Source organism: Filobasidium floriforme, assembly GCF_021052385.1.
Source record: "Filobasidium floriforme strain CBS 6241 chromosome Unknown HD553scaffold_17, whole genome shotgun sequence".
Classification (NCBI taxonomy): domain Eukaryota; kingdom Fungi; phylum Basidiomycota; class Tremellomycetes; order Filobasidiales; family Filobasidiaceae; genus Filobasidium; species Filobasidium floriforme.
This window is the reverse complement of record NW_025763638.1, coordinates 85,326-106,177: the sequence shown is the minus strand read 5'-3', so window position 1 is coordinate 106,177 and position 20,852 is coordinate 85,326. Positions and strand designations below refer to the sequence as shown.

At 51.5% G+C, this 20,852-nt stretch overlaps 5 protein-coding genes across 5 annotated transcripts; 1 reads left to right on the top strand and 4 right to left on the bottom strand.

Annotated features, from left to right (window-relative positions):
• Window positions 1-8,936: 8,936 nt before the first annotated feature.
• Window positions 8,937-9,482, top strand: HD553DRAFT_325243 (uncharacterized protein; the record flags this gene model as incomplete). Its single annotated transcript, XM_046181591.1, has 1 exon — window positions 8,937-9,482. One exon carries the CDS (start codon window positions 8,937-8,939, stop codon window positions 9,480-9,482), a length of 546 nt encoding a protein of 181 aa, XP_046034856.1.
• A 475-nt stretch (window positions 9,483-9,957) lies between these two features.
• Window positions 9,958-11,592, bottom strand: HD553DRAFT_325242 (uncharacterized protein; the record flags this gene model as incomplete). The annotated part of the gene is made up of 5 exons (XM_046181590.1): window positions 9,958-10,674; window positions 10,717-10,788; window positions 10,893-11,018; window positions 11,125-11,319; window positions 11,440-11,592. The coding sequence occupies 5 exons, from the start codon at window positions 11,590-11,592 to the stop codon at window positions 9,958-9,960; spliced, it is 1,263 nt and encodes a 420-aa protein (XP_046034855.1).
• Window positions 11,593-12,882: 1,290 nt separating this feature from the next.
• HD553DRAFT_265633 (uncharacterized protein) lies at window positions 12,883-13,065 on the bottom strand (the record flags this gene model as incomplete). Its single annotated transcript, XM_046177454.1, has 1 exon — window positions 12,883-13,065. A coding segment is annotated over one exon (183 nt), but the record flags the coding sequence as incomplete, so codon positions are not given.
• A 2,986-nt stretch (window positions 13,066-16,051) lies between these two features.
• Window positions 16,052-18,921, bottom strand: HD553DRAFT_325240 (uncharacterized protein; the record flags this gene model as incomplete). The annotated part of the gene is made up of 4 exons (XM_046181589.1): window positions 16,052-16,236; window positions 16,390-17,525; window positions 17,647-17,658; window positions 18,194-18,921. The coding sequence occupies 4 exons, from the start codon at window positions 18,919-18,921 to the stop codon at window positions 16,052-16,054; spliced, it is 2,061 nt and encodes a 686-aa protein (XP_046034853.1).
• A 1,036-nt stretch (window positions 18,922-19,957) lies between these two features.
• HD553DRAFT_325239 (uncharacterized protein) lies at window positions 19,958-20,702 on the bottom strand (the record flags this gene model as incomplete). Its single annotated transcript, XM_046181588.1, has 2 exons — window positions 19,958-20,025; window positions 20,054-20,702. The coding sequence occupies 2 exons, from the start codon at window positions 20,700-20,702 to the stop codon at window positions 19,958-19,960; spliced, it is 717 nt and encodes a 238-aa protein (XP_046034852.1).
• Between the last annotated feature and the right edge of the window lie 150 nt (window positions 20,703-20,852).

Genomic DNA, 20,852 nt, shown 5'->3' with positions numbered 1-20,852 from the left:
GGTCTTTTCAGTGTTCGCCAGCCTCGTCTACGTACTCGTCTCCGTATAAATAGCTAGAGGAACTTGACCGATTTCGATAGAGGACGCTCTGTAATAGTAATAGGTCAAGTTCCGATATCACATTCAATACACGCCTATCTGACTTGTTACAACATCTTCAAGACGTGTTGCGGAGAGGTTACAACTCAAGGACGTCGCTAAGTATCTACGCTTCATCGTTTTACCTTAGACCGAATCCGGTACCTCACACCGAGTGATCACCTTCCTTATCCATACATCTCTGGATTCGTATCCCGCACCCGAACCCGCTTCATCTAAGCGGACTTGCGACATTCTCCCAACTACCTGCGATTCACCTATAAGCACCCTACGCCTTACGACTTAGGACCTATCGCCCATTAGCGACTTCCGCCGTAACAGCATATCGGAACTTCTTTTCATCGCACCTGGTTAGGACAATGTCAGTCTATTCCGAAAACCACGACCTGCCTCCAGAGGAAGAACAACGGTTCTCTCGAGCCAGGACCGGCTCAATCGAAACGAATCCGGCTCCTAGGGAAACGGACTCTGAACGTATTGGTCGTCTCGAAGAACAAATCCTGGAACTCATGCAGACTATCAGGAAGCAAAGAGACGAACTCGCTACACGAGAAGAGATTCCGGCTCCCCTTCCTCGAAGGCAGTTCAACATCTACCCATCCAACCCTCCATCTCTAGCGGGAACTACTATCGACCCTAGAGAACTTCACCGACCTTCGGTAGCTCGGTCCAGGGATCCCTACACTCCTATGAGGGACGTTCCCCTTCGGGAGAACGAAGCGGATCTGCTTGCCAAACGGACCAAGGAACCGAAACCGGCTGATCCACCCACGTTCAAGGGAGACGCCAAGGAGTTAGACGAATTCATCGTTAAACTTAACATGGTCTTCCGACAATTACCTGGACGCTACCCCACTGGAGGATCCAAGATCGATTTCGCTATCGGATTTCTTGGAGGACGAGCTTTTAAAACGGTTTCGTCTTATCTCCAGTTGGATGAAGCGGACCAACCCCTCTTCCTACACGACTACGATGCCTTCAAGAGGTTCTTGAAGCATAACTTTGGGGGCTCCAACGAGAAAGCTGCAGCCCAAGCCGCTTTAGACAAGTTGGTCCAAACCGGATCCGCTTCGTCTTACTTCTCCGAATTCACCCAGTACAGTCCCTTGTGTGGCTTTAACGATGAAGCTCTTATCGCTGCAGCAAAGAAAGGACTGAAGGCCAAGGTGGTGGAACGTCTCGGTATCCTGAACAAACGGATGGAGTTCGCAGACTTCAACGAGTTCAGGAATGAGGCCGTCGACGCGGACAATAGACTTCACGATGATGGAGTCCTCAACCGAGAAGACGAGAAGCGGAACGCTCGCAAGGATAACAGGAAGGAACCGAATCCGGTTCGATCCGAGCGAGTTGTCACCGAACGGACCAAAACCTATGAAAAGGAGGTCGTCAAACCCAGAGGTTCGACTCCTTACCAAAAGGGTCCTATTACCGATGAAGAAAGGAAGAGGCGACGAGACCTCGACCTTTGTACCTACTGCGGGAAGGCCGGACACTACGCTTCAGCCTGTCCTGTTCTTGCCGGCAGAGGAGGAGGAAGCACCCCCAATGTCGAGAGGGCCAGAAATGCAACAGTCGAAGCAGTTCCGGTTCCCACCTGGGCGAACCAAGCGAATCGAACCGAATGGGTCAAATTTCGCTTCCAGGGGCAAGATCCTCTTATTACGGTGGACTTCCATGCAGGAGCATCTTCTTTCACGACAGACGCCCTGATCGACAGTGGAGCCAGCTGTAATTTCATTCGTCCCTCTGCGGAGGTACTCCAGCATGTCGAGGCGATCCCTTATGACCAGCCGAAGCGACTCCGGTTGGTTGATAACCAACCTAACCCGAATCAGCGAGGAGAAATCACTCACTACGTGAATCTGATCTTCTATGTCGGAGGACACATCGGTCCCTACTCCCTCGACTTCGACATTGCGGAAATTGCTGCCCCAGACATTATCCTGGGAGTCCCGTTCGTCAAGGGTCTTCGTACCATCACGGATTGGGACACTTGCGAGATCAGTTTGATCAAGCCGGATTCGCCTCTCAAGGGAACGAATCTGGAATATTTGGAGCGAAACCGGTTCCTCCGAAGACAAGACCCGGAAGTTGTCGACACAGATGTCGATCCTCGAGCGCTGCGGGAATTGGGTCTGGAACACGACGACGAAGAGGATTACGACATCGCATCGGAAGAGATGCGTCAAGTGATTCCAGTTGAGTTTCATGACTACTTAGACGTATTCAGGAAGAGCGATTACACCAGCCTTCCTCCCCACAGGTCGTACGATCACGTTGTGGAACTGCTACCAAACGTGGAGTTGAAACGACTTAAGCCTTACCCGCTCTCTGCCGCGGCAGACAAGTGGCTCAAGAATTGGATAGACGAATCGAGGCGGATTGGGCACATTGAACCGAGTTCGCATTGGTTCGGTTCCCCGGTCTTCCTCGTACCAAAGAAGACTCCTGGAGAATTCAGGATGGTTACCGACTTCCGAGCATTGAATAATGCTACAAAGAAGAACGCGTATCCGCTTCCGAAGATCAACACTACCTTAGAACGAGTTAGCAGAGCTCGCTTCTTCTCCAAATTCGATATGCCAACTTCATATCAGTTACTTCGAATGCGGGAAGAAGACGAGGATTGGACCACAATCCTAACTCGCTATGGGTCATTCAAGTCTCGAGTCATGCGAGAAGGCATGACCAACGCGGGAGCCAGTTTCCAATTCTTCATGAACGATGTGTTCAATCCCCTACTGGACCAAGGTGTTACTGTATACATCGACGACATTCTGGTGTATACGGAAACGAGGGAGGAACATATTCGGCTCATCAAGGAGGTTTTTAACCGGATCCGCTCCTTTTCGCTTTATTTGAAGCCGAAGAAATGCGAGTTCTTCAAGTCTTCTATCGAGTTCCTCGGCTACATCATCAAGGATGGGCAGATCGCAATGGCTCAAGACAAATTGGAGTGCATCCGAACTTGGCCCAAACCGACGTGTATCAAGGAAATTCAACGATTTCTCGGATTCACCAATTATTACCGACGATTTATCAAGGGGTATGCCGGTTTAACACTTCCACTCGTGAAATTGACCAAGAAATCCGAGCCCTGGGTCTGGAACGAGAAACAGGATGGCGCGTTCGCTACACTGCTTTCGTCTTTCGCAAGCGAACCCGTTTTAATTCAAGCAGATTCGGACGAAACCTGCTATCTTGAAACGGATGCATCGGACTACGCCATCGCTGCCGTCCTTAGCCAGCGCTACAAGGACGAACAGTTGCACCCGGTGGGATTCTTTTCAAGGAAGTTAAACCCGGCAGAAATCAACTATACCGTCCACGACAAAGAGTTACTTGCGATCGTTGAAGGATTCAACCACTGGAAGCCAATTCTGCTCGGGATGGCGAAACCGATCGAAATCCTCACCGACCACAAAAACCTCGAGTATTTTGCCACCAACAAGCAGCTTAATCGTCGACAGATTCGATGGGCTGAAACTTTGGCGGATTTCAACTTCTCAATTCGGTACCGACCCGGAACCAAGGGAGGTAAACCGGATTCGCTTACACGCCGACCGGATTACCACCCAGGTAGGGGAGGTATTAACTCTTTCGAACACAATCGGCCCAACTTCACCACGCTCTTGCCCAAAACCTTGTGGCTCAACAACATCAGGGATTCTGAACTCTACCGTAGAGCGGAGGAACAGGATCTGGCCGCGATGAACGAGTATATCCGCGAGATGGAAGCGAATCCAGAAAAAGGGGGAGATGGAGATCTCATCGACCGCATCATCAGCAAGGTAAAGACAATCGCGCTGACTGATGAATTCGCTTCCACGGCATTCAGAGCAATCTGGAAACAGGGCGAAACAGATCTGGTTACCGGAAGCGAAACCGCTTCAGACGAACAAATCTGGTCCTGGACCAAGAACGGTATCCTCAAGTACAAGGACGCTATCTACGTCCCTGACTGCGAAGAGATCAAGCTCTTGGTACTAAAGGCACGACACGATGCTTCGCTGGCTGGACATCCCGGGAGAGAACGAACTATCGAACTTATCTCAAGGGATTACTACTGGAACGATTTGAGCAGCTTCGTGAAGGTTTATGTCGCATCTTGCGAGGTGTGCCAGCGAGATCGTACCAATCGACACAAGCCTTATGGCTTATTGAAGTCACTTTCGGTTCCGTTTAAACCGAATTCGGATCTTTCCATGGATCACGTGGAAGAACTACCAAATTCGGAAGGATTCAACTCGATACTGGTAATCACCGACCGATTCACCAAGCGAGTCAAGTTCGTCCCTACTACGACAACCTCTACAGCTAAGGACTTAGCCAAGATCTTCCTCAAAGAGGTCTTTACGCAGTATGGGTTACCCGACAGGATCGTTTCGGATCGGGGAAGCAAATTCACTTCGAAATTCTGGAAAGAATTTACCGCGCTTCTCGATATCTCGAGCGACCTGACTACAGCCTATCACCCTCAGAGTGATGGAGCCACCGAACGGGTCAACCAGTCCCTCGAGGGATTCCTTCGGCACTATAGCAGTTATCACCAAGACAACTGGGCGAATCTGCTTCCCTTAGCCGAATTCGTTTGCAACAACGCGAAGCATAGCGCTACAGGTATCTCTCCTTTCATGGCAACCTTTGGCTACGAACCACGATTCGACGTCAGTCTCGACAAACACAGGGCTGAATCTCTCGTCGCAAGAATCGAAGCCAGGGATATGAAAGAAGTTTGGGAACAGATGCGAGTACAGATGACTGCAGCTAACGAAAGAGCTGCCAAGTATTTCGACCAGAAACACCAAAACCCTCCCGAATTCACAGTAGGATCGAAGGTCTATGTTTCATCGAAATACATCGCAACCAAACGACCTACCAAGAAGCTGGATCACAAGCGATACGGTCCCTACGAAATCATCGAAGCGATTTCGTCTCATGCGTACCGGATCCGCTTGCCGGCCACACTCAAGGTTCACAACGTCTTCCACATCGACATGCTGGAACCACACCACGAGAATCCATTCGAAGGACGAGTACAAACTCCTGGGCCAATTGTCGAATCGCCTCACGATGACGAGTATGAGGTCGAAGAGATTATCGACAGCAGGATCAGGAGACGCCAATTCGCGTACTTAATCAAATGGAAAGGCTATTCGGGACCTGAAGGACAAGATTGGGTACCCCTCGAAGATCTCAACAATACAGCAGAGGCACAGGAGGAGTTCCACGTTCGGTTCCCGACTAAGCCAAAGCCTCCGGGTTGGGAAGCGTAACTTTCCCGAATCCGCTTCATTGAACCGATCCCGGCTGGACCGAGATACGGATAAACATATGTTCTGAACTCTTCTGGATCTCGTCTCGGACTTCTCGCTCGCATAGGATTCATCGTATCAAACGACTCGGATTGAAAGAAAATACAAAACCCAAAAACAAATTATAGACGAAGCGGAACCGCTTCAATCCTTCTTGGCTCGCTTCGGCGGGCGACCATCATTCTCTTCCTCTTCCTCGTCCTCGTCCGGATCCGCTTCCTTCTGCTTCCCCTTACCCTTCGGAGTCGACTTACCCCCCGACTTCTTCGAATCCTTTGGAGTCGACACGACTCCGGTCTTCCTCTTCTTGGGCGTGGGCGCCGGCAACGGGTTGATAACCCTCTTGAAGGCCGCGTCACCTTCCGCCGCGATCGCCTCCCGGACCTTGTCGAGGTCCTCCAAGGCCTTCGAGAGACCCTTTTTGATGCCCGCATCTTCGAGCATGTCGGCGTAGACCTGAATACGGTCTCTGGCCGATTGCTGCCAAATTCGGTTGCGTTAAAACAGATTCGGTTCGCTGAAACAAATTCGACTCACCATCTGCGCTTCCCATCGAGCTCGAGGAAGCAGACTACTCGTCGCCGGAGGAGTAGTCGGTTGTGCTGCATTCGCAGCAGCCGCGGTGTCGGGGCTGGGGACTCGGCCGGGAGGTTCCGGAATCGGCTGTCCGGCAAGCGAACACTTGTTTCGCCGACCAGTGCACTCCGCACAACCCTTCAAGGTCCCAGACCTTTTGGAGATACATCCCCAATTCAACCCCTCGTCCCCGAGGCCCTCGCAGTCCTCGCACTTAGGGTCGTTCACGATACCCTCCTTGGCTTGGGCGCGAGCTAGGCGACGTGATTGCAACTACCGAAACGAACAAGATTTAGCCGAATCCGCTTAAACGCAAGCGAAACGAGCTTACCACCGTCCTCCTGGTCTTCACCTCGCTGGCCGTCCCAACTCGAGTCGAGAAAGGAGGCTCGCCGGGCCTCGCCTCGTGATCGATGATCTCTTGGTCGGTAGCGTTGACGATACCAGCGTGGGCTACCAAGCGGATTAGCTCGAAGCAAACGATTTCGCTTAAACAATACGAATATTACTCACTATCCCACCACTCGGGCTCAGGGGTCGACGCCAACTCGTCTCCCTCAGTGCCGACCGTGCCGATGTTGATCACGCTCTCGTCCCCAATGTCGATGATCGAATCGGCCCCCTCGCTTTCGGCTAAAATCAAGCAAATCTGGTTCAGCGAAGCGAGTTCGATCGACGGGTACCGAGTACGAACCAGCAACTTCAGGAGTCCCGAACGCTCTTTGATAGCGACTCTCGATCTGCCGTTCGTACGCTGACCCTGGAGACGCGTCGGGCGACTCACCCGGTACATCGCTGTCGCGGTAGTCCGAATCCTCATCCTCGGACGTCACCACCTTCTTCTTCTTCTTCTTCTTCTCCGACAGGTCGTCAAAGAAGTTGGCGGGCGCTGCACCTGTTCGCCGAGTCGGCTGTACGCCCTCGAAGTCGATGGGCCGAGCTGGAACGCGATTATCCAAATTAGCTTCGTCGAACCGGATCCGGTAGAAACCAAACAAAAACGCTTACCGGGTTCCGGGCTCACCGACCGTTGGCGCACAAGAGCACCCCCCAAATCGATGTTCTCGACATCGACCCTCGCACCCGCCGATGCGGCTCCTCTCCCTCGACTCGACCTCGCGCTGTGTCGTCCTTGTCGACTCCGCTGAATCGACCTCCCTCGAGGAGTCCTGGGCGGCGACACGACAGCTACAATCGAGCAAGAATAGACATAGTATCAGGTTACGAATTATCGATTCAGAATCCAAGCAGATTCGCTTTACTCACCCGCACTCGGCCCCGCAACCGGTTCCTCGTCGACCGAATCTAAAGGTTGCCCGGTCATGGCAACGTCCTCGCCCGATACCGGGCGTCCAGTCGGCCTACGAGCTTCCCCGTAGAGCCCTTCCCGACGAGCCGGTTCACCACCTGCGAAAAAACCCAACAAGTTCAGCGAAACGAAACCGCCTTTCGGAACCGAATCTGCTTACCTTCCAACCCCGATCGGGTCACCGACAGCCCCCTTATATTCGAGGCCAGGTTCTGGTCGACCTCGTCCGTGTCGTCCATATCGCGGAGTTCTTCGAAATCAAAAATTCCTCCGGAAAAGACCTGGTTGACTTCTATACACAAAGCGGAATTGGATCAGTTTACGCAAAGGAACCGAATCGACTCGAATCGCACGAACGAGAAGCCGAGTCTCCTGGAGTTACGGTCGAGGCTCGAGAAAGAGTCGAGCGTTCCTCAATCTTGGGAGATACGTCAGGAGACGGCATCGTTGAGTATCTTCGAGAAAGGAAGTGCACAATTCGCTTCAATCGAAACGGATCCGGCTTATACCCCCCACTCGACGCGAGTCGATGGGCCTTTGCGAAATGGAAAAATCAGTCGCCATCAAATCAAAACAAACGCGTCGTAGACAATCATCAAACAAATTGATGCGATTAATACTTGAAACACGATGGCTCGGGGCGCGCCATTCCGGAGGGGGATATACTGTTACGGGATCATCACGTGAGTCGACTACCGACACACAGGCTCGATCTACGGACATCAGCATACACCTAAGTCCGGCTCGACGAGGCGAATCCGATTCCCTCGGAGCAGATTCGGTCGCCCCTACCATTCGCCTTCACCATTCACCGAAACAACAAACCTTCCCGACATATATCACAAACAGGAACAGGGACCTCGAGGTACACGACACTCTACTCAGGACCTCGACAACCTTACTCGACGTACCTAGGGACAAATGAGAACTCAAACTCGCCTCCTCTACCGAATCCGGCTGCTCTCGACAGGATTCGTCTGTTCGCCATCTCGTTCTTCCAGTTTCGCCATCTCTCGACATTCTTTTCTCTTGGGTCTTTTCAGTGTTCGCCAGCCTCGTCTACGTACTCGTCTCCGTATAAATAGCTAGAGGAACTTGACCGATTTCGATAGAGGACGCTCTGTAATAGTAATAGGTCAAGTTCCGATATCACATTCAATACACGCCTATCTGACTTGTTACAACATCTTCAAGACGTGTTGCGGAGAGGTTACAACTCAAGGACGTCGCTAAGTATCTACGCTTCATCGTTTTACCTTAGACCGAATCCGGTACCTCACACCGAGTGATCACCTTCCTTATCCATACATCTCTGGATTCGTATCCCGCACCCGAACCCGCTTCATCTAAGCGGACTTGCGACATTCTCCCAACTACCTGCGATTCACCTATAAGCACCCTACGCCTTACGACTTAGGACCTATCGCCCATTAGCGACTTCCGCCGTAACACTGAAGGTGCCCAATCCCATCCAAGGCGAAGTCATCGAGCTCATCGATAATACCGACGATGGAGATGTCAAGCCCAGGATCACCTCTGTCGACCAACCTCCTCTCTCTACCCAACAACTTCTCGCTCAGCTAGCACAGCAGCCAGGATTTGGGGAAGAGTGGTTGCAACGTCAAACCCAACTCATGGCTTTGGCTGACGCTGGAACCTCTGCTGTCGATGGTCTTGGTCTAACGGGAGTCCAAGAAGAACCACTGTTCTACAGTGAAGACGAGGATGGGGAAGAACAAGGGGTACAGGAAGGATTTGGGGACGAGAATCATGAGCAGTGGACCAACGATCCCTTTGACCAAGATCCCAATGCGTTGGCAGCTGAACTGTACAGCCACTTGGAGACCCACATGGATTGGTCGGGAGGCATGCCCGAGTCGACTGTCGAAGATGTGGGAGGTCCGTCAACGGCTACTGTTGAAGAGGGTGGTCCTAGGGAAGTCGAGGCAACGGTACAAGGTGAAGAGGAGGCGTCTACTTCGGCACCTGTCAAGCGGGGAAGAGGAAGACCTCGAAAGACGAGCAACGGAAAAGGCAAAGGCAAAGAAGTTGTTGCTCCAGTCACACCAGTTGCAAGCCCTGCAGATGATTCGGAGGCCCTTGAGCGCCCAAACAAAAGGCGAAGGATCCAAACTCAACGTTTAGACCTTGATAACTACGCCAAGGCTGGTCGCAAATGATGTCGTCTCTGTGAGTTGGACGATGTAATGGCAAGCTTACAACTTCTAACACTGAATATCATTGCCGTCAATGTTCTTCAGTCTTCGATAGTCTTTGCTGTTCTCATTTGGTCTTCGTTAAACTTTTTTGGTCTCTTTTGGTCTTCGTTCGTCTTTGTCGGTCTTGCTTCGTCTCTGCTGGTCCTTTTTGGTCTTGTTTCGTCTTCCTTGCTCTTCTTGGCTTCTCTTTAGTCTTCCTTAGTCTTATCTGGGATTTGGAACATGTGTTTAGACCGACTCGTGTTGACGCGAGTCGTGATTGGGGTTTCGAAGTTCTTTCTTAGGGGTTACGTTCTTAGATTAGTGTTCGTTGTTGGGTTTTAAGTCTTTATCAAGTCCAAGTTGTTCTCGCGCCGGCATGCATAGACATATTCATTATTATTGTACAACAAAAAAAAGAGAACGAAGTCAAAAACAAGAAGTGAAAACTCGACGATCAACGTCGAGAGAAGTCCGGGCGGGGGTTGGCCAACCTCCCCAAGTCCTGGCCGGCCTCGGTGACCTCGTTGGCGGCGCGGATGAACCACTGGACGAGCTCGTAGACCGACGGGAAGTAGTGGGCCACTTCCTGCTGGTTGAGCGTCCATTGGGCGCGCTCCATCGCCCGTTCGAGGTCCTCGTTGAACCGCGTAAGTCGATCGCCGATGTTGGCGATCCTCGAGGTGGTGGCGGTGGTCGAGGGGGAGGAGGGGGAGAGGGGGAGGCCGAGGCCGGTAAGACCTGGTCGAGGTCGGTTCGGGGTGGTGGGGAGGGGCCGAAGGCCTCCGGCGGGCGCAGGGGGGACGTCGAAGTTGGCCCCGAAGCCAAGTCCAGAGCCAAATCGGCTGTAAGGACCTGCCAGCGGGAGGTCGGGCTTGACGTCGGCGGGGGTGGCGGGAGCCGGTCGAGTGTATTTACACTTCTTGGCCTCGGTTCCGTTCCACTCGCACCGGGAACACCGGCCCTTGGGACCGATGATGCAGCGGTTGAACTCGTCGTTCAACCTCTGCAAGGCCTCCGAAGGCGGCACGACAGCCACTCGGTGCCTCTCCTGGCACGGCTCGCACCGGTCGTCCCCGAACAACTCGATCACGCTCGAAGCGTGCTCCCTCTTCCAAAGCCGAATTCGCTGTATAGGGATGGTAACACAAACATAAACCAAGTGTAAGCAAGGCTGTGTTAGTCCAACTAGGTCTAAGTTGATCGGATAACTCACCTCGGCCGTCTTCCACTTGTATGAGGAAACCCCCTCAAGGGTCTCCCCGCCCCCCACCTTGCTCGACGAACGCTGTGTATATGCAAACGTTGAATATGAATCAGCAAGATGTTACTTGTACTCGAGTAAAGATAGAGCACGTAGACTCGAAGATGAATAGACAAGACTAAACTCACCCCGCGCTCGTCCTTCTCGTCCTCCTTCTTCTCCTCCTTCTCCCCAACCTCCTTCTTCTTCTCCTCCCTCGCCAACTCCAACTCGACCCGCCGGCGGATCTCGTCCTGCTGGGCCTTCGCCTTCGCCTGATCGAGATAAGAGGTACAACAACGTCGTCCAGTCAGCAAACAGATAGGTTCTAAGACTTGCGAACGATAGCTGTAGAGACATTCCGACGCTAGCAAGACTTACGTCGGCCTCCCCCTTCTTCCTCTCCTTCTCCGCGTCCCGGATCCTCTGCTCCTCCTTCTCCACCCTTGCCTTCTTCTCGGCCGCATCCTTCTTCCTCTTCTCGGCCGCCTCTCTCTTCCTCGTCTCCGCCAACACCGCCTTCACCTTCTCCTCGACCTGACGCTCGACCTCCGCCGCCATCTCCTTCTCCGTCATCTATCAGGTCAAGACAAAATCACAACATCATCGATGTCAGTACGAGTTGATAAGACCAAACGAGACTGAACGAGACTAAACAAGACCAAGAAAGACTAAACGAGACCACAAAGGACTTACCGGAGCCGGTGAGAGAGAGGAGTCCTCTCTCTCCTTCCTCGCGTCGGACCTCGTCCTCCTCTTCTTCCCCCCCAGGTCGTCGGGCGCCGTCGACTTCCTCTTCTCCCCACCGCTCTTCTTGTTCTTCTCGTCGTTGGGAGGAAGGCCGGACATGTTGATTTGAGAGAGATTTGGAGTACGAGTAGGGTTAAAAGGTGATGAAAGTGGTACGAGAGTATTCCAGTAAGTGAGTGAAAGTGTAGGGAAGTACGAGAGAGAGGAAATAGGTCTAGCTGCTTACATATATACATACGAAAGGACCAAAGGACTTTGTTGTTTTGTTGTTTTTTGATGGCGAACAAAGAAAAAAAGATGAAACACTTGTTTGTTAGTCCAATAAAGTCTTTCTCACGCGCAACTCGCAGCACAATAGAGACGGGGACACCAGGTATGACGAGTTGTCTATGACATCATAGCGATGACGCTCATGACATATTGATGGTGTCATAGACAAACTCTCGTACAGCGAGGTAGTACTGTGTTGCGTCGATGATGGAGACCCATTGCTGAATAGGGAAACGCTGTTGAAGACCTTGCCTGAATTCGTGTGTCGAGAGCAGTGGTGGTACATGATCCATGTAGCGAGGCACTACGACGTGCAGATCCCGAACCCTAGGTGCTCTTATTTGATCGGCGATGGGGTCGGTAGCATCCATATCCATGATATTGAGCTGTTCAGGACGATTTTCTCGTAAGATAGCCTCATCTTGACTTTCGAGGGGGAAGAGATTGAGATCAAAGCCGCTTGCAGCTGCATCTACGACTCCTGTAGCAGTTCGCAAGTCCAATTTGGTCGATTTTAGTGCACGATGGACCAACGCAAGACCAATTTCGTCCAAACTGACCTCGATACCACATCTGCGCTGGGCTAAGTCCTTTGAGTCCTTGATTGGACATGCCATAGTAGTTCCACATGTCGACGTAATACCCCAACACGAAGTTGATGTAGGGTAAGAAGACATAGTGTAGACAGTAGATGTCAATAGGATCTTCACGATAGAGGTGGTGAACACGTTCCATCTCCAGGAAATGACGAGTGAATTGCTGTGTTACTGTTTCCCCAACTTGTCGCCATTGCCTCTCGATCCGTACGTTCCGTGTAGATGGTCCTTGCATGAAAGAACCCCGATTTTCACCTATAGAGGAGCTCGCAGGTATGTGACAGGAGCAAGAGAGACGAAATTGGTCCAACTTAGTCTTGTGGTGGAGCAAATCGGTCTTGCGCGAGACTGATGAGGTCGATCACATACCTCTCACCGCGTTCATCAACGTACGAACACCTAAATTTTCTCCACCATAGTCTGCCCTGACTCTTGATGGCCAGCCCCACTGCTGAGTCGCTTGTAAGAAAGAGTCTTCCACAGTTTCGGACTTGTTGTTGTCAGACGCAAGCATGAACACGATCAATCGACTCTTGCCGTCGACAGCACCGTGTATAACGAACTTCCAGTTGATCAACTTGTGTTGCCCGTCCATATGCCATACAGAGTTGACAAAGGGTACATCGTAGTCCCTACGATGTAGTACTCTCCCACTTCGGACCATGTTGCCATGAGGATCTTGAGCTCGCAGGGTAGCTCGCAGCTGTGCTCGAGTGACTTTGACTTGCTGAGCGGAGAGTAGCCCCATTACAAGACGTTCTCCAGTGTTCTGCTTGTCGACCAAGTTCAAAATTGATGCTACGAGCTGGTGATCAAGTGAAATCAAGTCAAGATTAGACTTGAGAGCTGATGAACAGTCCAGATAAGACCAGATCGGACGAGAAAAGACCAAAAAAGACCAAAAAAGACCAAACGAGACCAAATGAGACCAAGAGAAGACTCACACAATGCAATTGATACGGAGCGACCATATGTTTAACTGCTCGTTTGCCTTGCCCAAACGCTCTCCGTCTCCTAGTGACCGTACCCCTTGATATCCCTAGATGAAGAGCTATCTCACGGTCTGCATAGCCAAGATTGGTGTAAAAGTCGAGCAGACCTGGAGCTAATTCGATCACCGGACGACCTCCGTTTGGGTTGCTGATACGAGTAACAGTCTGACGAACGATGACGTTGGACGCCAGGGATCTTTCATAGGCGCAGAGACGTTCATGGAGGGATGTAGTAGACTGGATGTGGGTGATGTATGCCGAATGGGGAATCCTGGTCCTCACAGTGTGTTCGAGGAGGTGAGCAAGGTCGTCCAGAGCAGTGATGAGGTTGGGAAGCAAGAACACATTGCGTGTGGCCGGGTCTTGACTCAAATATAGTCTAGCAGGGTGTAATGTCTGCTCGACTAAGGCTGTAACAACAGGAAGGTGGTTCATCGTCTATGTAATACGTTGCAGGATCACTCACGATGAGTTGTTTGTACTTAGAATCGATCAATGAGTCGCGTTAAGACATGTATACCTCCTCCCACAACCAGTAGAGACCATTACTAGACTGTTGGAGTCATGCATAGTATGATTTTGGACATCTAAAGTCCTTTCTTGTATGTCTACTGGAGCACGGCGGTCGTTCTGTGAATTTATTGGTCTTGTATGGACGAAATTCGTTGAGATAGGGGTAAATACTACCAAAATGGAGGTAAAGACGCGAACAAAAGACCAAAGACGACCAGCAAAGACTCCGCGAGACCAAGAAAGACCAAATTGGTCCAAGAGAGACCAAATCGGACCAACAGAGACGACGCGCGTCAATCAAAGGCGTTGATCAATGGTGCAAATGGCGCCCCATACGCATTGCGCAAGGCGAGCTGTACAGCCGGGTCAGGCGATAGACCAGTCAAAATGGGCTTCTTTGCATTCCTGAGAGCCAATGAATTGACGTATTCTCCCAATCCTTGCGCAGGCTGCGAATTCGGAGCACGGGAGAAATTCGCAGGTGCTTGCATTGTGGGATAACCATATTGCATCCCACTGTAAAAGGTAAGCCCCGCCTGGGAGTTGTAGGATTTATCATCGGATGGGATCGGCTGCGCATTCGAGAAGTCCGCTTGAACAGAACTGCGCGAACGAGGAGGTAAGTATCGTCGACTGTTTGCAGAGGTGTAGGGTGTCATTTCTGGAACTTTCAAGGCGGTTTGGGTAGACAAGGTTGTTCCTTCTGAGCTCAAGGTACTAGAGAGCGTATGCCCAAATGATCGAGGTTCCGGGTCGTCGCACATATTTCTATACGTGCTCCAGTAATTCCACGTGCAGATTTCTGTCGCGCCTTCTCCGTTACGCATCAGCTCGCAAGGAATACAGCTACCGGTCTTACTTGGGCCACCACACTCGCGCTCCCAGTGTTGGCATACGTCACAATCGATGACTGATGGGATGTTGCCTCCCACCACTTTCTCCTTGGGCTGCGAGTGTCGAAAGATTTTGCCATGCGATCCCTCGGTAATCGATGAGGAATTCGTATGGCCGTAACTTGGTGTAACATGCCCAGCCATGTTCATTCGAACATGCCGTTGAGCTCCAGTATCGAAGCCAGGCACAAAGGCAAGGCTCTGTTCCTGCGATTGTCCTGAGAAATGCACCTGGTCTGATGCGTAGTGCGAAGGACTGAAGGCAGATGGATCGTCAGTGGGGATGAAGGTCTCCGTTACAGATGAGAATGGTGCAGATACAGCTGCCCTCCTCCCATATGCAAAATCCGGCGCTCCCGTCTGAAGGGACACCATGGAAGGCTCATGGGCAGCGCGTCCCGGACGATTCCAAGTCTGAATATCATTCGCGAGATTCGTAGGCGCGGTTTCTGGCCCTATCGAATAACCTCCAACGGAATGGGCATCCAGAGTAAAAGCATTGCTGTTCTGTGAATCAAAAACTCCAACAGGATAGCTCTGATCGTCGGTATCCCAGCTGTATGAAGGCTGATTCGGGAATGCCATGTTTTCGTGATGTTGAGTCTCAAGTTGACCCGACCGAGGACAGGCGCTCGATGCAATGATCATTCGATTGGGTCATACGGTACTTGCGGCGATTAGAGTACCACACATATATACATGAGCAGACACAGGATTCACTGAGAGCCACAACGAGGGACATCGGCTGACGCCTTTATAACTTCCTTTGATAACCCCAATCTACAGTGATTGCGATATCATCACCTCATGTGACCTTTTGACAAGCTGATTTCCTCTTTGAACCCTTCATTGGTGGCCGGTCACTGCTTTGGGAATGTTGACCCTTTGAGCCCAACTCCTGGCGCGCTGGCAGCTCAGGGGGTGAGGGTAGGGATTGGGGGGACAATCGAAGAGTGTAGAAATAGAATGGGGAAGATGCCTGAAAGATAAAGCCTTGAATAGGTCGGCCAACGGCCGCCGCTTAACCGGGCTCGCGGGTAGCTCCCGTGATTTTTGCGCAGACGATGTTCCGCTCCAAGGGACCGGTGAGCAGAAACCGCGTTTCATGTATTACATCATATCTGACGGCAGGGTTTCGTCGCAAAGTTAGGGGTCTTCTACTTGTACAGCGCAAATGCCGTCTGCATTTCTAGTATTATAGAGTGGGAAGACCCTTAATATGAATGTATGCCCACATTGTCACATGCAGGGCATATATAAATACAACACGATCACGGCAGTTAAAGGGTTTCAGTCACGAGATTTGCTTCAGCCGACTACGAGTACTGTGGTCACCTCCACCAGCCTGATCCTGACCACAATGTTCGAGCCTGACGTTGCCTAGCTTGTCCATGCCTTTCCTCTTATGCAAGGTATAGCCATCATTTTCGTTGTGGTATCGCTCGATGCTACCGCCATGAATCTCGCCGGTGCATCCGACTTAGCGTCTACGTATGGTTGATCCTGGTTTCGAATTGGGGGAAAGACCATTATTGTACGCCGTCCACTTATTCCACGTACAAACTTCTTTTCCTCTTTCATCTCTCAGTCGTGTACACAAGTCACAGCTTCCCGTTCCTTTTGAGCCCTCACAGTTGCGCCGGCGGCGGTGACACGGATCGCATTTGGTAGTCGGTCGGCCTCTGCGTTTTTTGGGTTGTCCCTGTTTGTCGACGTTTTGGGGGGACGCTGGCGTGGGAACCAAACGCGCAGGGTCTGGTGTCGTCATAACAGTTTGTGGAAGCCTGTTTGTAGGTGTAAGCCATTGAGCTGCAGTACCAGAGCTATACATGGTGTCGAGGGTAAGATCATCCAGGTGGCAAAGGAGAAAAGACCCATCAAGCCACGAATTTGCGGTCGGTGGTTCGTATACGGAGGTATAATACGGCGTCATTGGGGAAGGAGGAGCCTGTGCCATCATCTCTCCATCGTATTCGAAAGCCGCAGCAGTAAACCCCATCAGCGCGGTTTGCGGCGCTGTCGATTCTGAAGGAAAGGCGGATGTGCTTGACCTGCTCTCCAGATGCTGAACAGGTGCATCCTGAAAGCGGAGCTTTTCGACCCGTCCATTCTGTAAGGCGAATTTGTTGGCCCACTCCGCCGACCCAGGAACAGGTTTAGACTTTGCTCCAGTTTGAGACGTATTGCTCTGCTGCAGTCGTTCAAGCTCCCTCTCAAAGCTGTCGACGAAGGTGATTCGCATCCCCTGCTGCGGTTCCGAGGGGTACGTCGCTCCGAAATCGTTTGCGAAAGGCTGGTGCAAGGTCGACCGTCTGCACCCGGAGGTGGGAACTGTCGTTGGATACGCATCCATATTCGTGGGGTACCCCCCGAAAGAATCGGCCAGAGAAGGATCGCTATGTTCACCGTAGCCAGAGTTTGAGTATGCCCACTGCTGTAGCGGATGGGAGGAATCTCCCGGACGAGCCTCAAGCGTCTGGGTATCGTATGCGAAGGGAGGTATGATGTTCTGAGACGCCGAGGGACACGCGTAAGGAGTTTCATCTGGCGGGGCAGCAGCAGGAATGGTGTTCTGATAGATAGGTGCGTGATACGGATAGTGAGAGTCGTAAGATCCTGCGCTGTATACCGTAGAGGCATCCCTCAGGTACGTCGTCTGATCACTTTCGGACATTTTGAGACGAATTTTGTCGAGATACGGGATTAGATGTTTGCTAGATTGAAGAAGAGGTCTTGTCGTGCCTGCGAGCACTCTTACAAGAAATGGTCTGTTGAAGTATATATGGATACAGATGAGTTCGGATAGAAACGCTGGACGAGCCACATTTCCAGTACCTCCTTTCATGACCCCTCGATTGCTGCAATTGCGTGATAATCACCTAAACTCACGTCCTGGACGAGCTGCATATGGAGGGGGAGTGCTTGGAATTTACATTCAACTGGAATCGCGTATCATGCAGTAATGGGCGCTATAGAAATTTAGAGTCTGCAAATCGAGATTGGATGAGCTGGTAGAGGCGGTCACCGAAAGGTCATGGTTCATTTCACATGGGCAAAAGCACATCGACGCGACTGGTCAGCGAGCTCATCGAAGGCCGCGTTTCATGAATCAAGCTACGTCAGAACATGAAGTGTTTTCGTTTTTGTGATACAAAGAGTTCATACAGGAGGTTCACCAGGCACGGTGGTTCCCCACATGGGCCGGTTATTCGACTCGTCCCTCTGTCGAAATGTGCACTTTTTTGCTCTCCGACGACAATTGTCACATCTCTGCTCATCAGGGACACTCCTTTCGCACTTCGCCCTTTGTTTCTTACAGAGATCGCAACTGGTGGCAAGCCGGGTGGGGCGCCAGGAGGGCCGGCTCTGGGCTGTCGCATCTCGCTTCCGTCCCCGTCCGTGGTAGCCGCTATCGCCATTTCTTGTCTGGACTAACGCCGGATTCATAGGGCCGTAGTTAGATGGTTGGGTCCTCGCCGGCTGGGCAAGCACGAGCTTTGGTGTCAGTTGACGCAATGGGCGTTGAAACATAGCCTCTGATTGGCCATTGTTCGGTGAAAGGCTTTGATCGGCGATGCGGACCCCGTTCGTAGCCGTCGAAACGGGACTTGACTCGCTGTCCGTTCGCGTATAGGCTGAGATCATGGTACTACTTTGCAGTCCACCATAATCAGTGTGTCCTGGAAAGCTGGGACGAGAGCTGTACATGGAGGCTAGATACTGGGTGTCCAATGAGTGGTAGTACGAAGGACCGGTTCTGCCAACAGAAAGATTCACATTGGGAGAGTGGTACGTCGATTCAGGACCTCCCAAGTGCCATTTGCTGGCGGCCACATTGTAAGGCGGAACGGATGCGTTCACCGAATAACCCATGGTCAGACCACGGTAACTGAGCATCGAAGGGGTCCCTCCAGAGATCCCGCGGTAGTACTCGTACGAAGAATCGCTCGAGTTAGGATACGCCATGGGACCCTGGTGTGCGGAAGTGGGAAACGTTTCTTGCGGCAACGTGATCGACGGTCGTGGAGGCGCGCTGATTGCAGGACGATTGGCGGCTTGATAGGCTGGGACCTCGAATTGAAAACTAGACCCATCATACTGGTATCCGCCAAACTCAGAGTTCATCGTAGAAGAATGATCTTGTTCATGGTCAGATGATGTCATCTTTGCAGTAGGATGTTGAGATAAGAGGTCTTGCAGATCGATTGAGGATATCAGAATTATCGCATGGGTAGCATTCGAGAGGAATCGAACAGAGCATCTGAGTTTATCGTCAAGCTACTTATATGTGCGCGAGTCAGCACATTCTTAGAACTTTCAAGTAACGCTAGCAATAAATACTTCCTTTGACAGCCGCCTGTCAAGATTGCGAGGTAATCACCTCATCCGACGTCTTATACCTGCTGATCTTGTCCACACACCAGTTAGAGGGGATGGGTAAATCGATCGCGTTTCAAGTATTACGTCACGCCATATTTATTAAGGTTTGTAGCATTTTGTTTTTTATCGGCGGGTCGCGTGCTTGGTTGGCCGGCCAGGCCAGGCTGGGTTCGTTGACCACTGGCACGCTTATTCGTTCTAGAAGAAAGGAAGCGTTCCTTCCCTCTGTATCTCGTACATGATGTGCGGAGCGGACCATAGCCTACCTCCAGACGCTTCCCGAGATCCCTGGAAGTCCTCGCTTCATTAAAATCATAGCGATTATGATTCTAGCAACTATGGTATCGCAGCAGAATATTTCCAATAGCGGTGGATTGGCGTTAGCAGAAGCGAAGTGGGACATACCCATTGAATTCGCCGGAATGAAACCTGGTCAATGCTTGAAAATAGACCCCGTCGCCGGTGGTGCGCTGAACGCAGTCGTGGAATTTGCAGGAAGCATAGCAACATCCGGCTTGAAGGAACCAATGAGCAAACAGGCGATGAAAGTGCTGGCAATATGTCATGTCCGGTGATCAGATTTCTTGTTTTTTTTTATGACGATCGCGAGACAGATAAGGATCATTCTAAACTGGTTTTCCCATTTTTTTACGGTTAAAGGTACAGCATCAGTAGTACGAGGCGAGACAATCACTAGTATGGAGATTCCGGTCATACACATCTCTCTACCAGATTTCGAGGTATACATGCATTCATGATCCAGTTTTGAGGACTCTATGACGGTTGTCCATAGACGCCTTCCATTTGGTCCATCTGCAAGTCATCCTAGTCTGGTATTCCCTAGGGATACGAGCACAACGTTGGCAACTGCCAGTACCAGGTGTCGCACTATGGCAATGTTTCTTCAAGCGCTTACATGCATCGCAACTCTGGGCAATTCGGCCTGTAGATCGGCCCCTCGGCTTCCTTACGCTTTTGCCGGGCATCGATCCCGGTTTAGTCTCTGGACGATCGACTGGTGATGCCATGACGCCACCTAGTTGTGTTGTACCCTTATGATAGATTTCTTCTGCGACTGGGCAAGTGCTGTGCGCAAAGTCGAGATCTGGGGCAAGACCTGGGGTCCAGGGGAGAGGACCATTGAGAGCTGAGCTCATAGATGGTTGACCGTGCATAGAGGTAGGACCCATCGATTGCCACGTACCCTGCGAGAAGTCGCTGATCATGACTTGGTCCCCGTATATCGGAGCATACCCTGTCATTCGATCTCCACCTAAGGAGAGCGCTTGAGACGGTCCATACCAGGAGGGATCTGGGGACTGACCGTGCCATGCAGTAACGTCCGTCGCCGTCTGCGACGCACCTGCAGAATAGGACCAGGGATACTCGCTATGTTGAGCGATATGCGTCGATCCATCGCCCAAGTCACCCTGCCGTACTTGAGTCGAACCAACGACGCGATATTCCCAGGGTTTGGGCGTTTGAGCGGAAAACCTGTCTGAGGTGCCGTCAGACAGTTGCATCTTGGCCAAATATTGTTGAAGCGGAATATATTGAGTTGTCATCTCCGTGTCTGTAGCAACATGTGGCACCTCCAGGAATTGGCCAATTTATATCCACCTGGCTTGAACTAGTCCTCTGAGGGCGATGATGGTGTAAGCTGATGTTTTTGTTACTTCCTTTGATGATCACCCGATCGGGGTAGTGGTGTCATG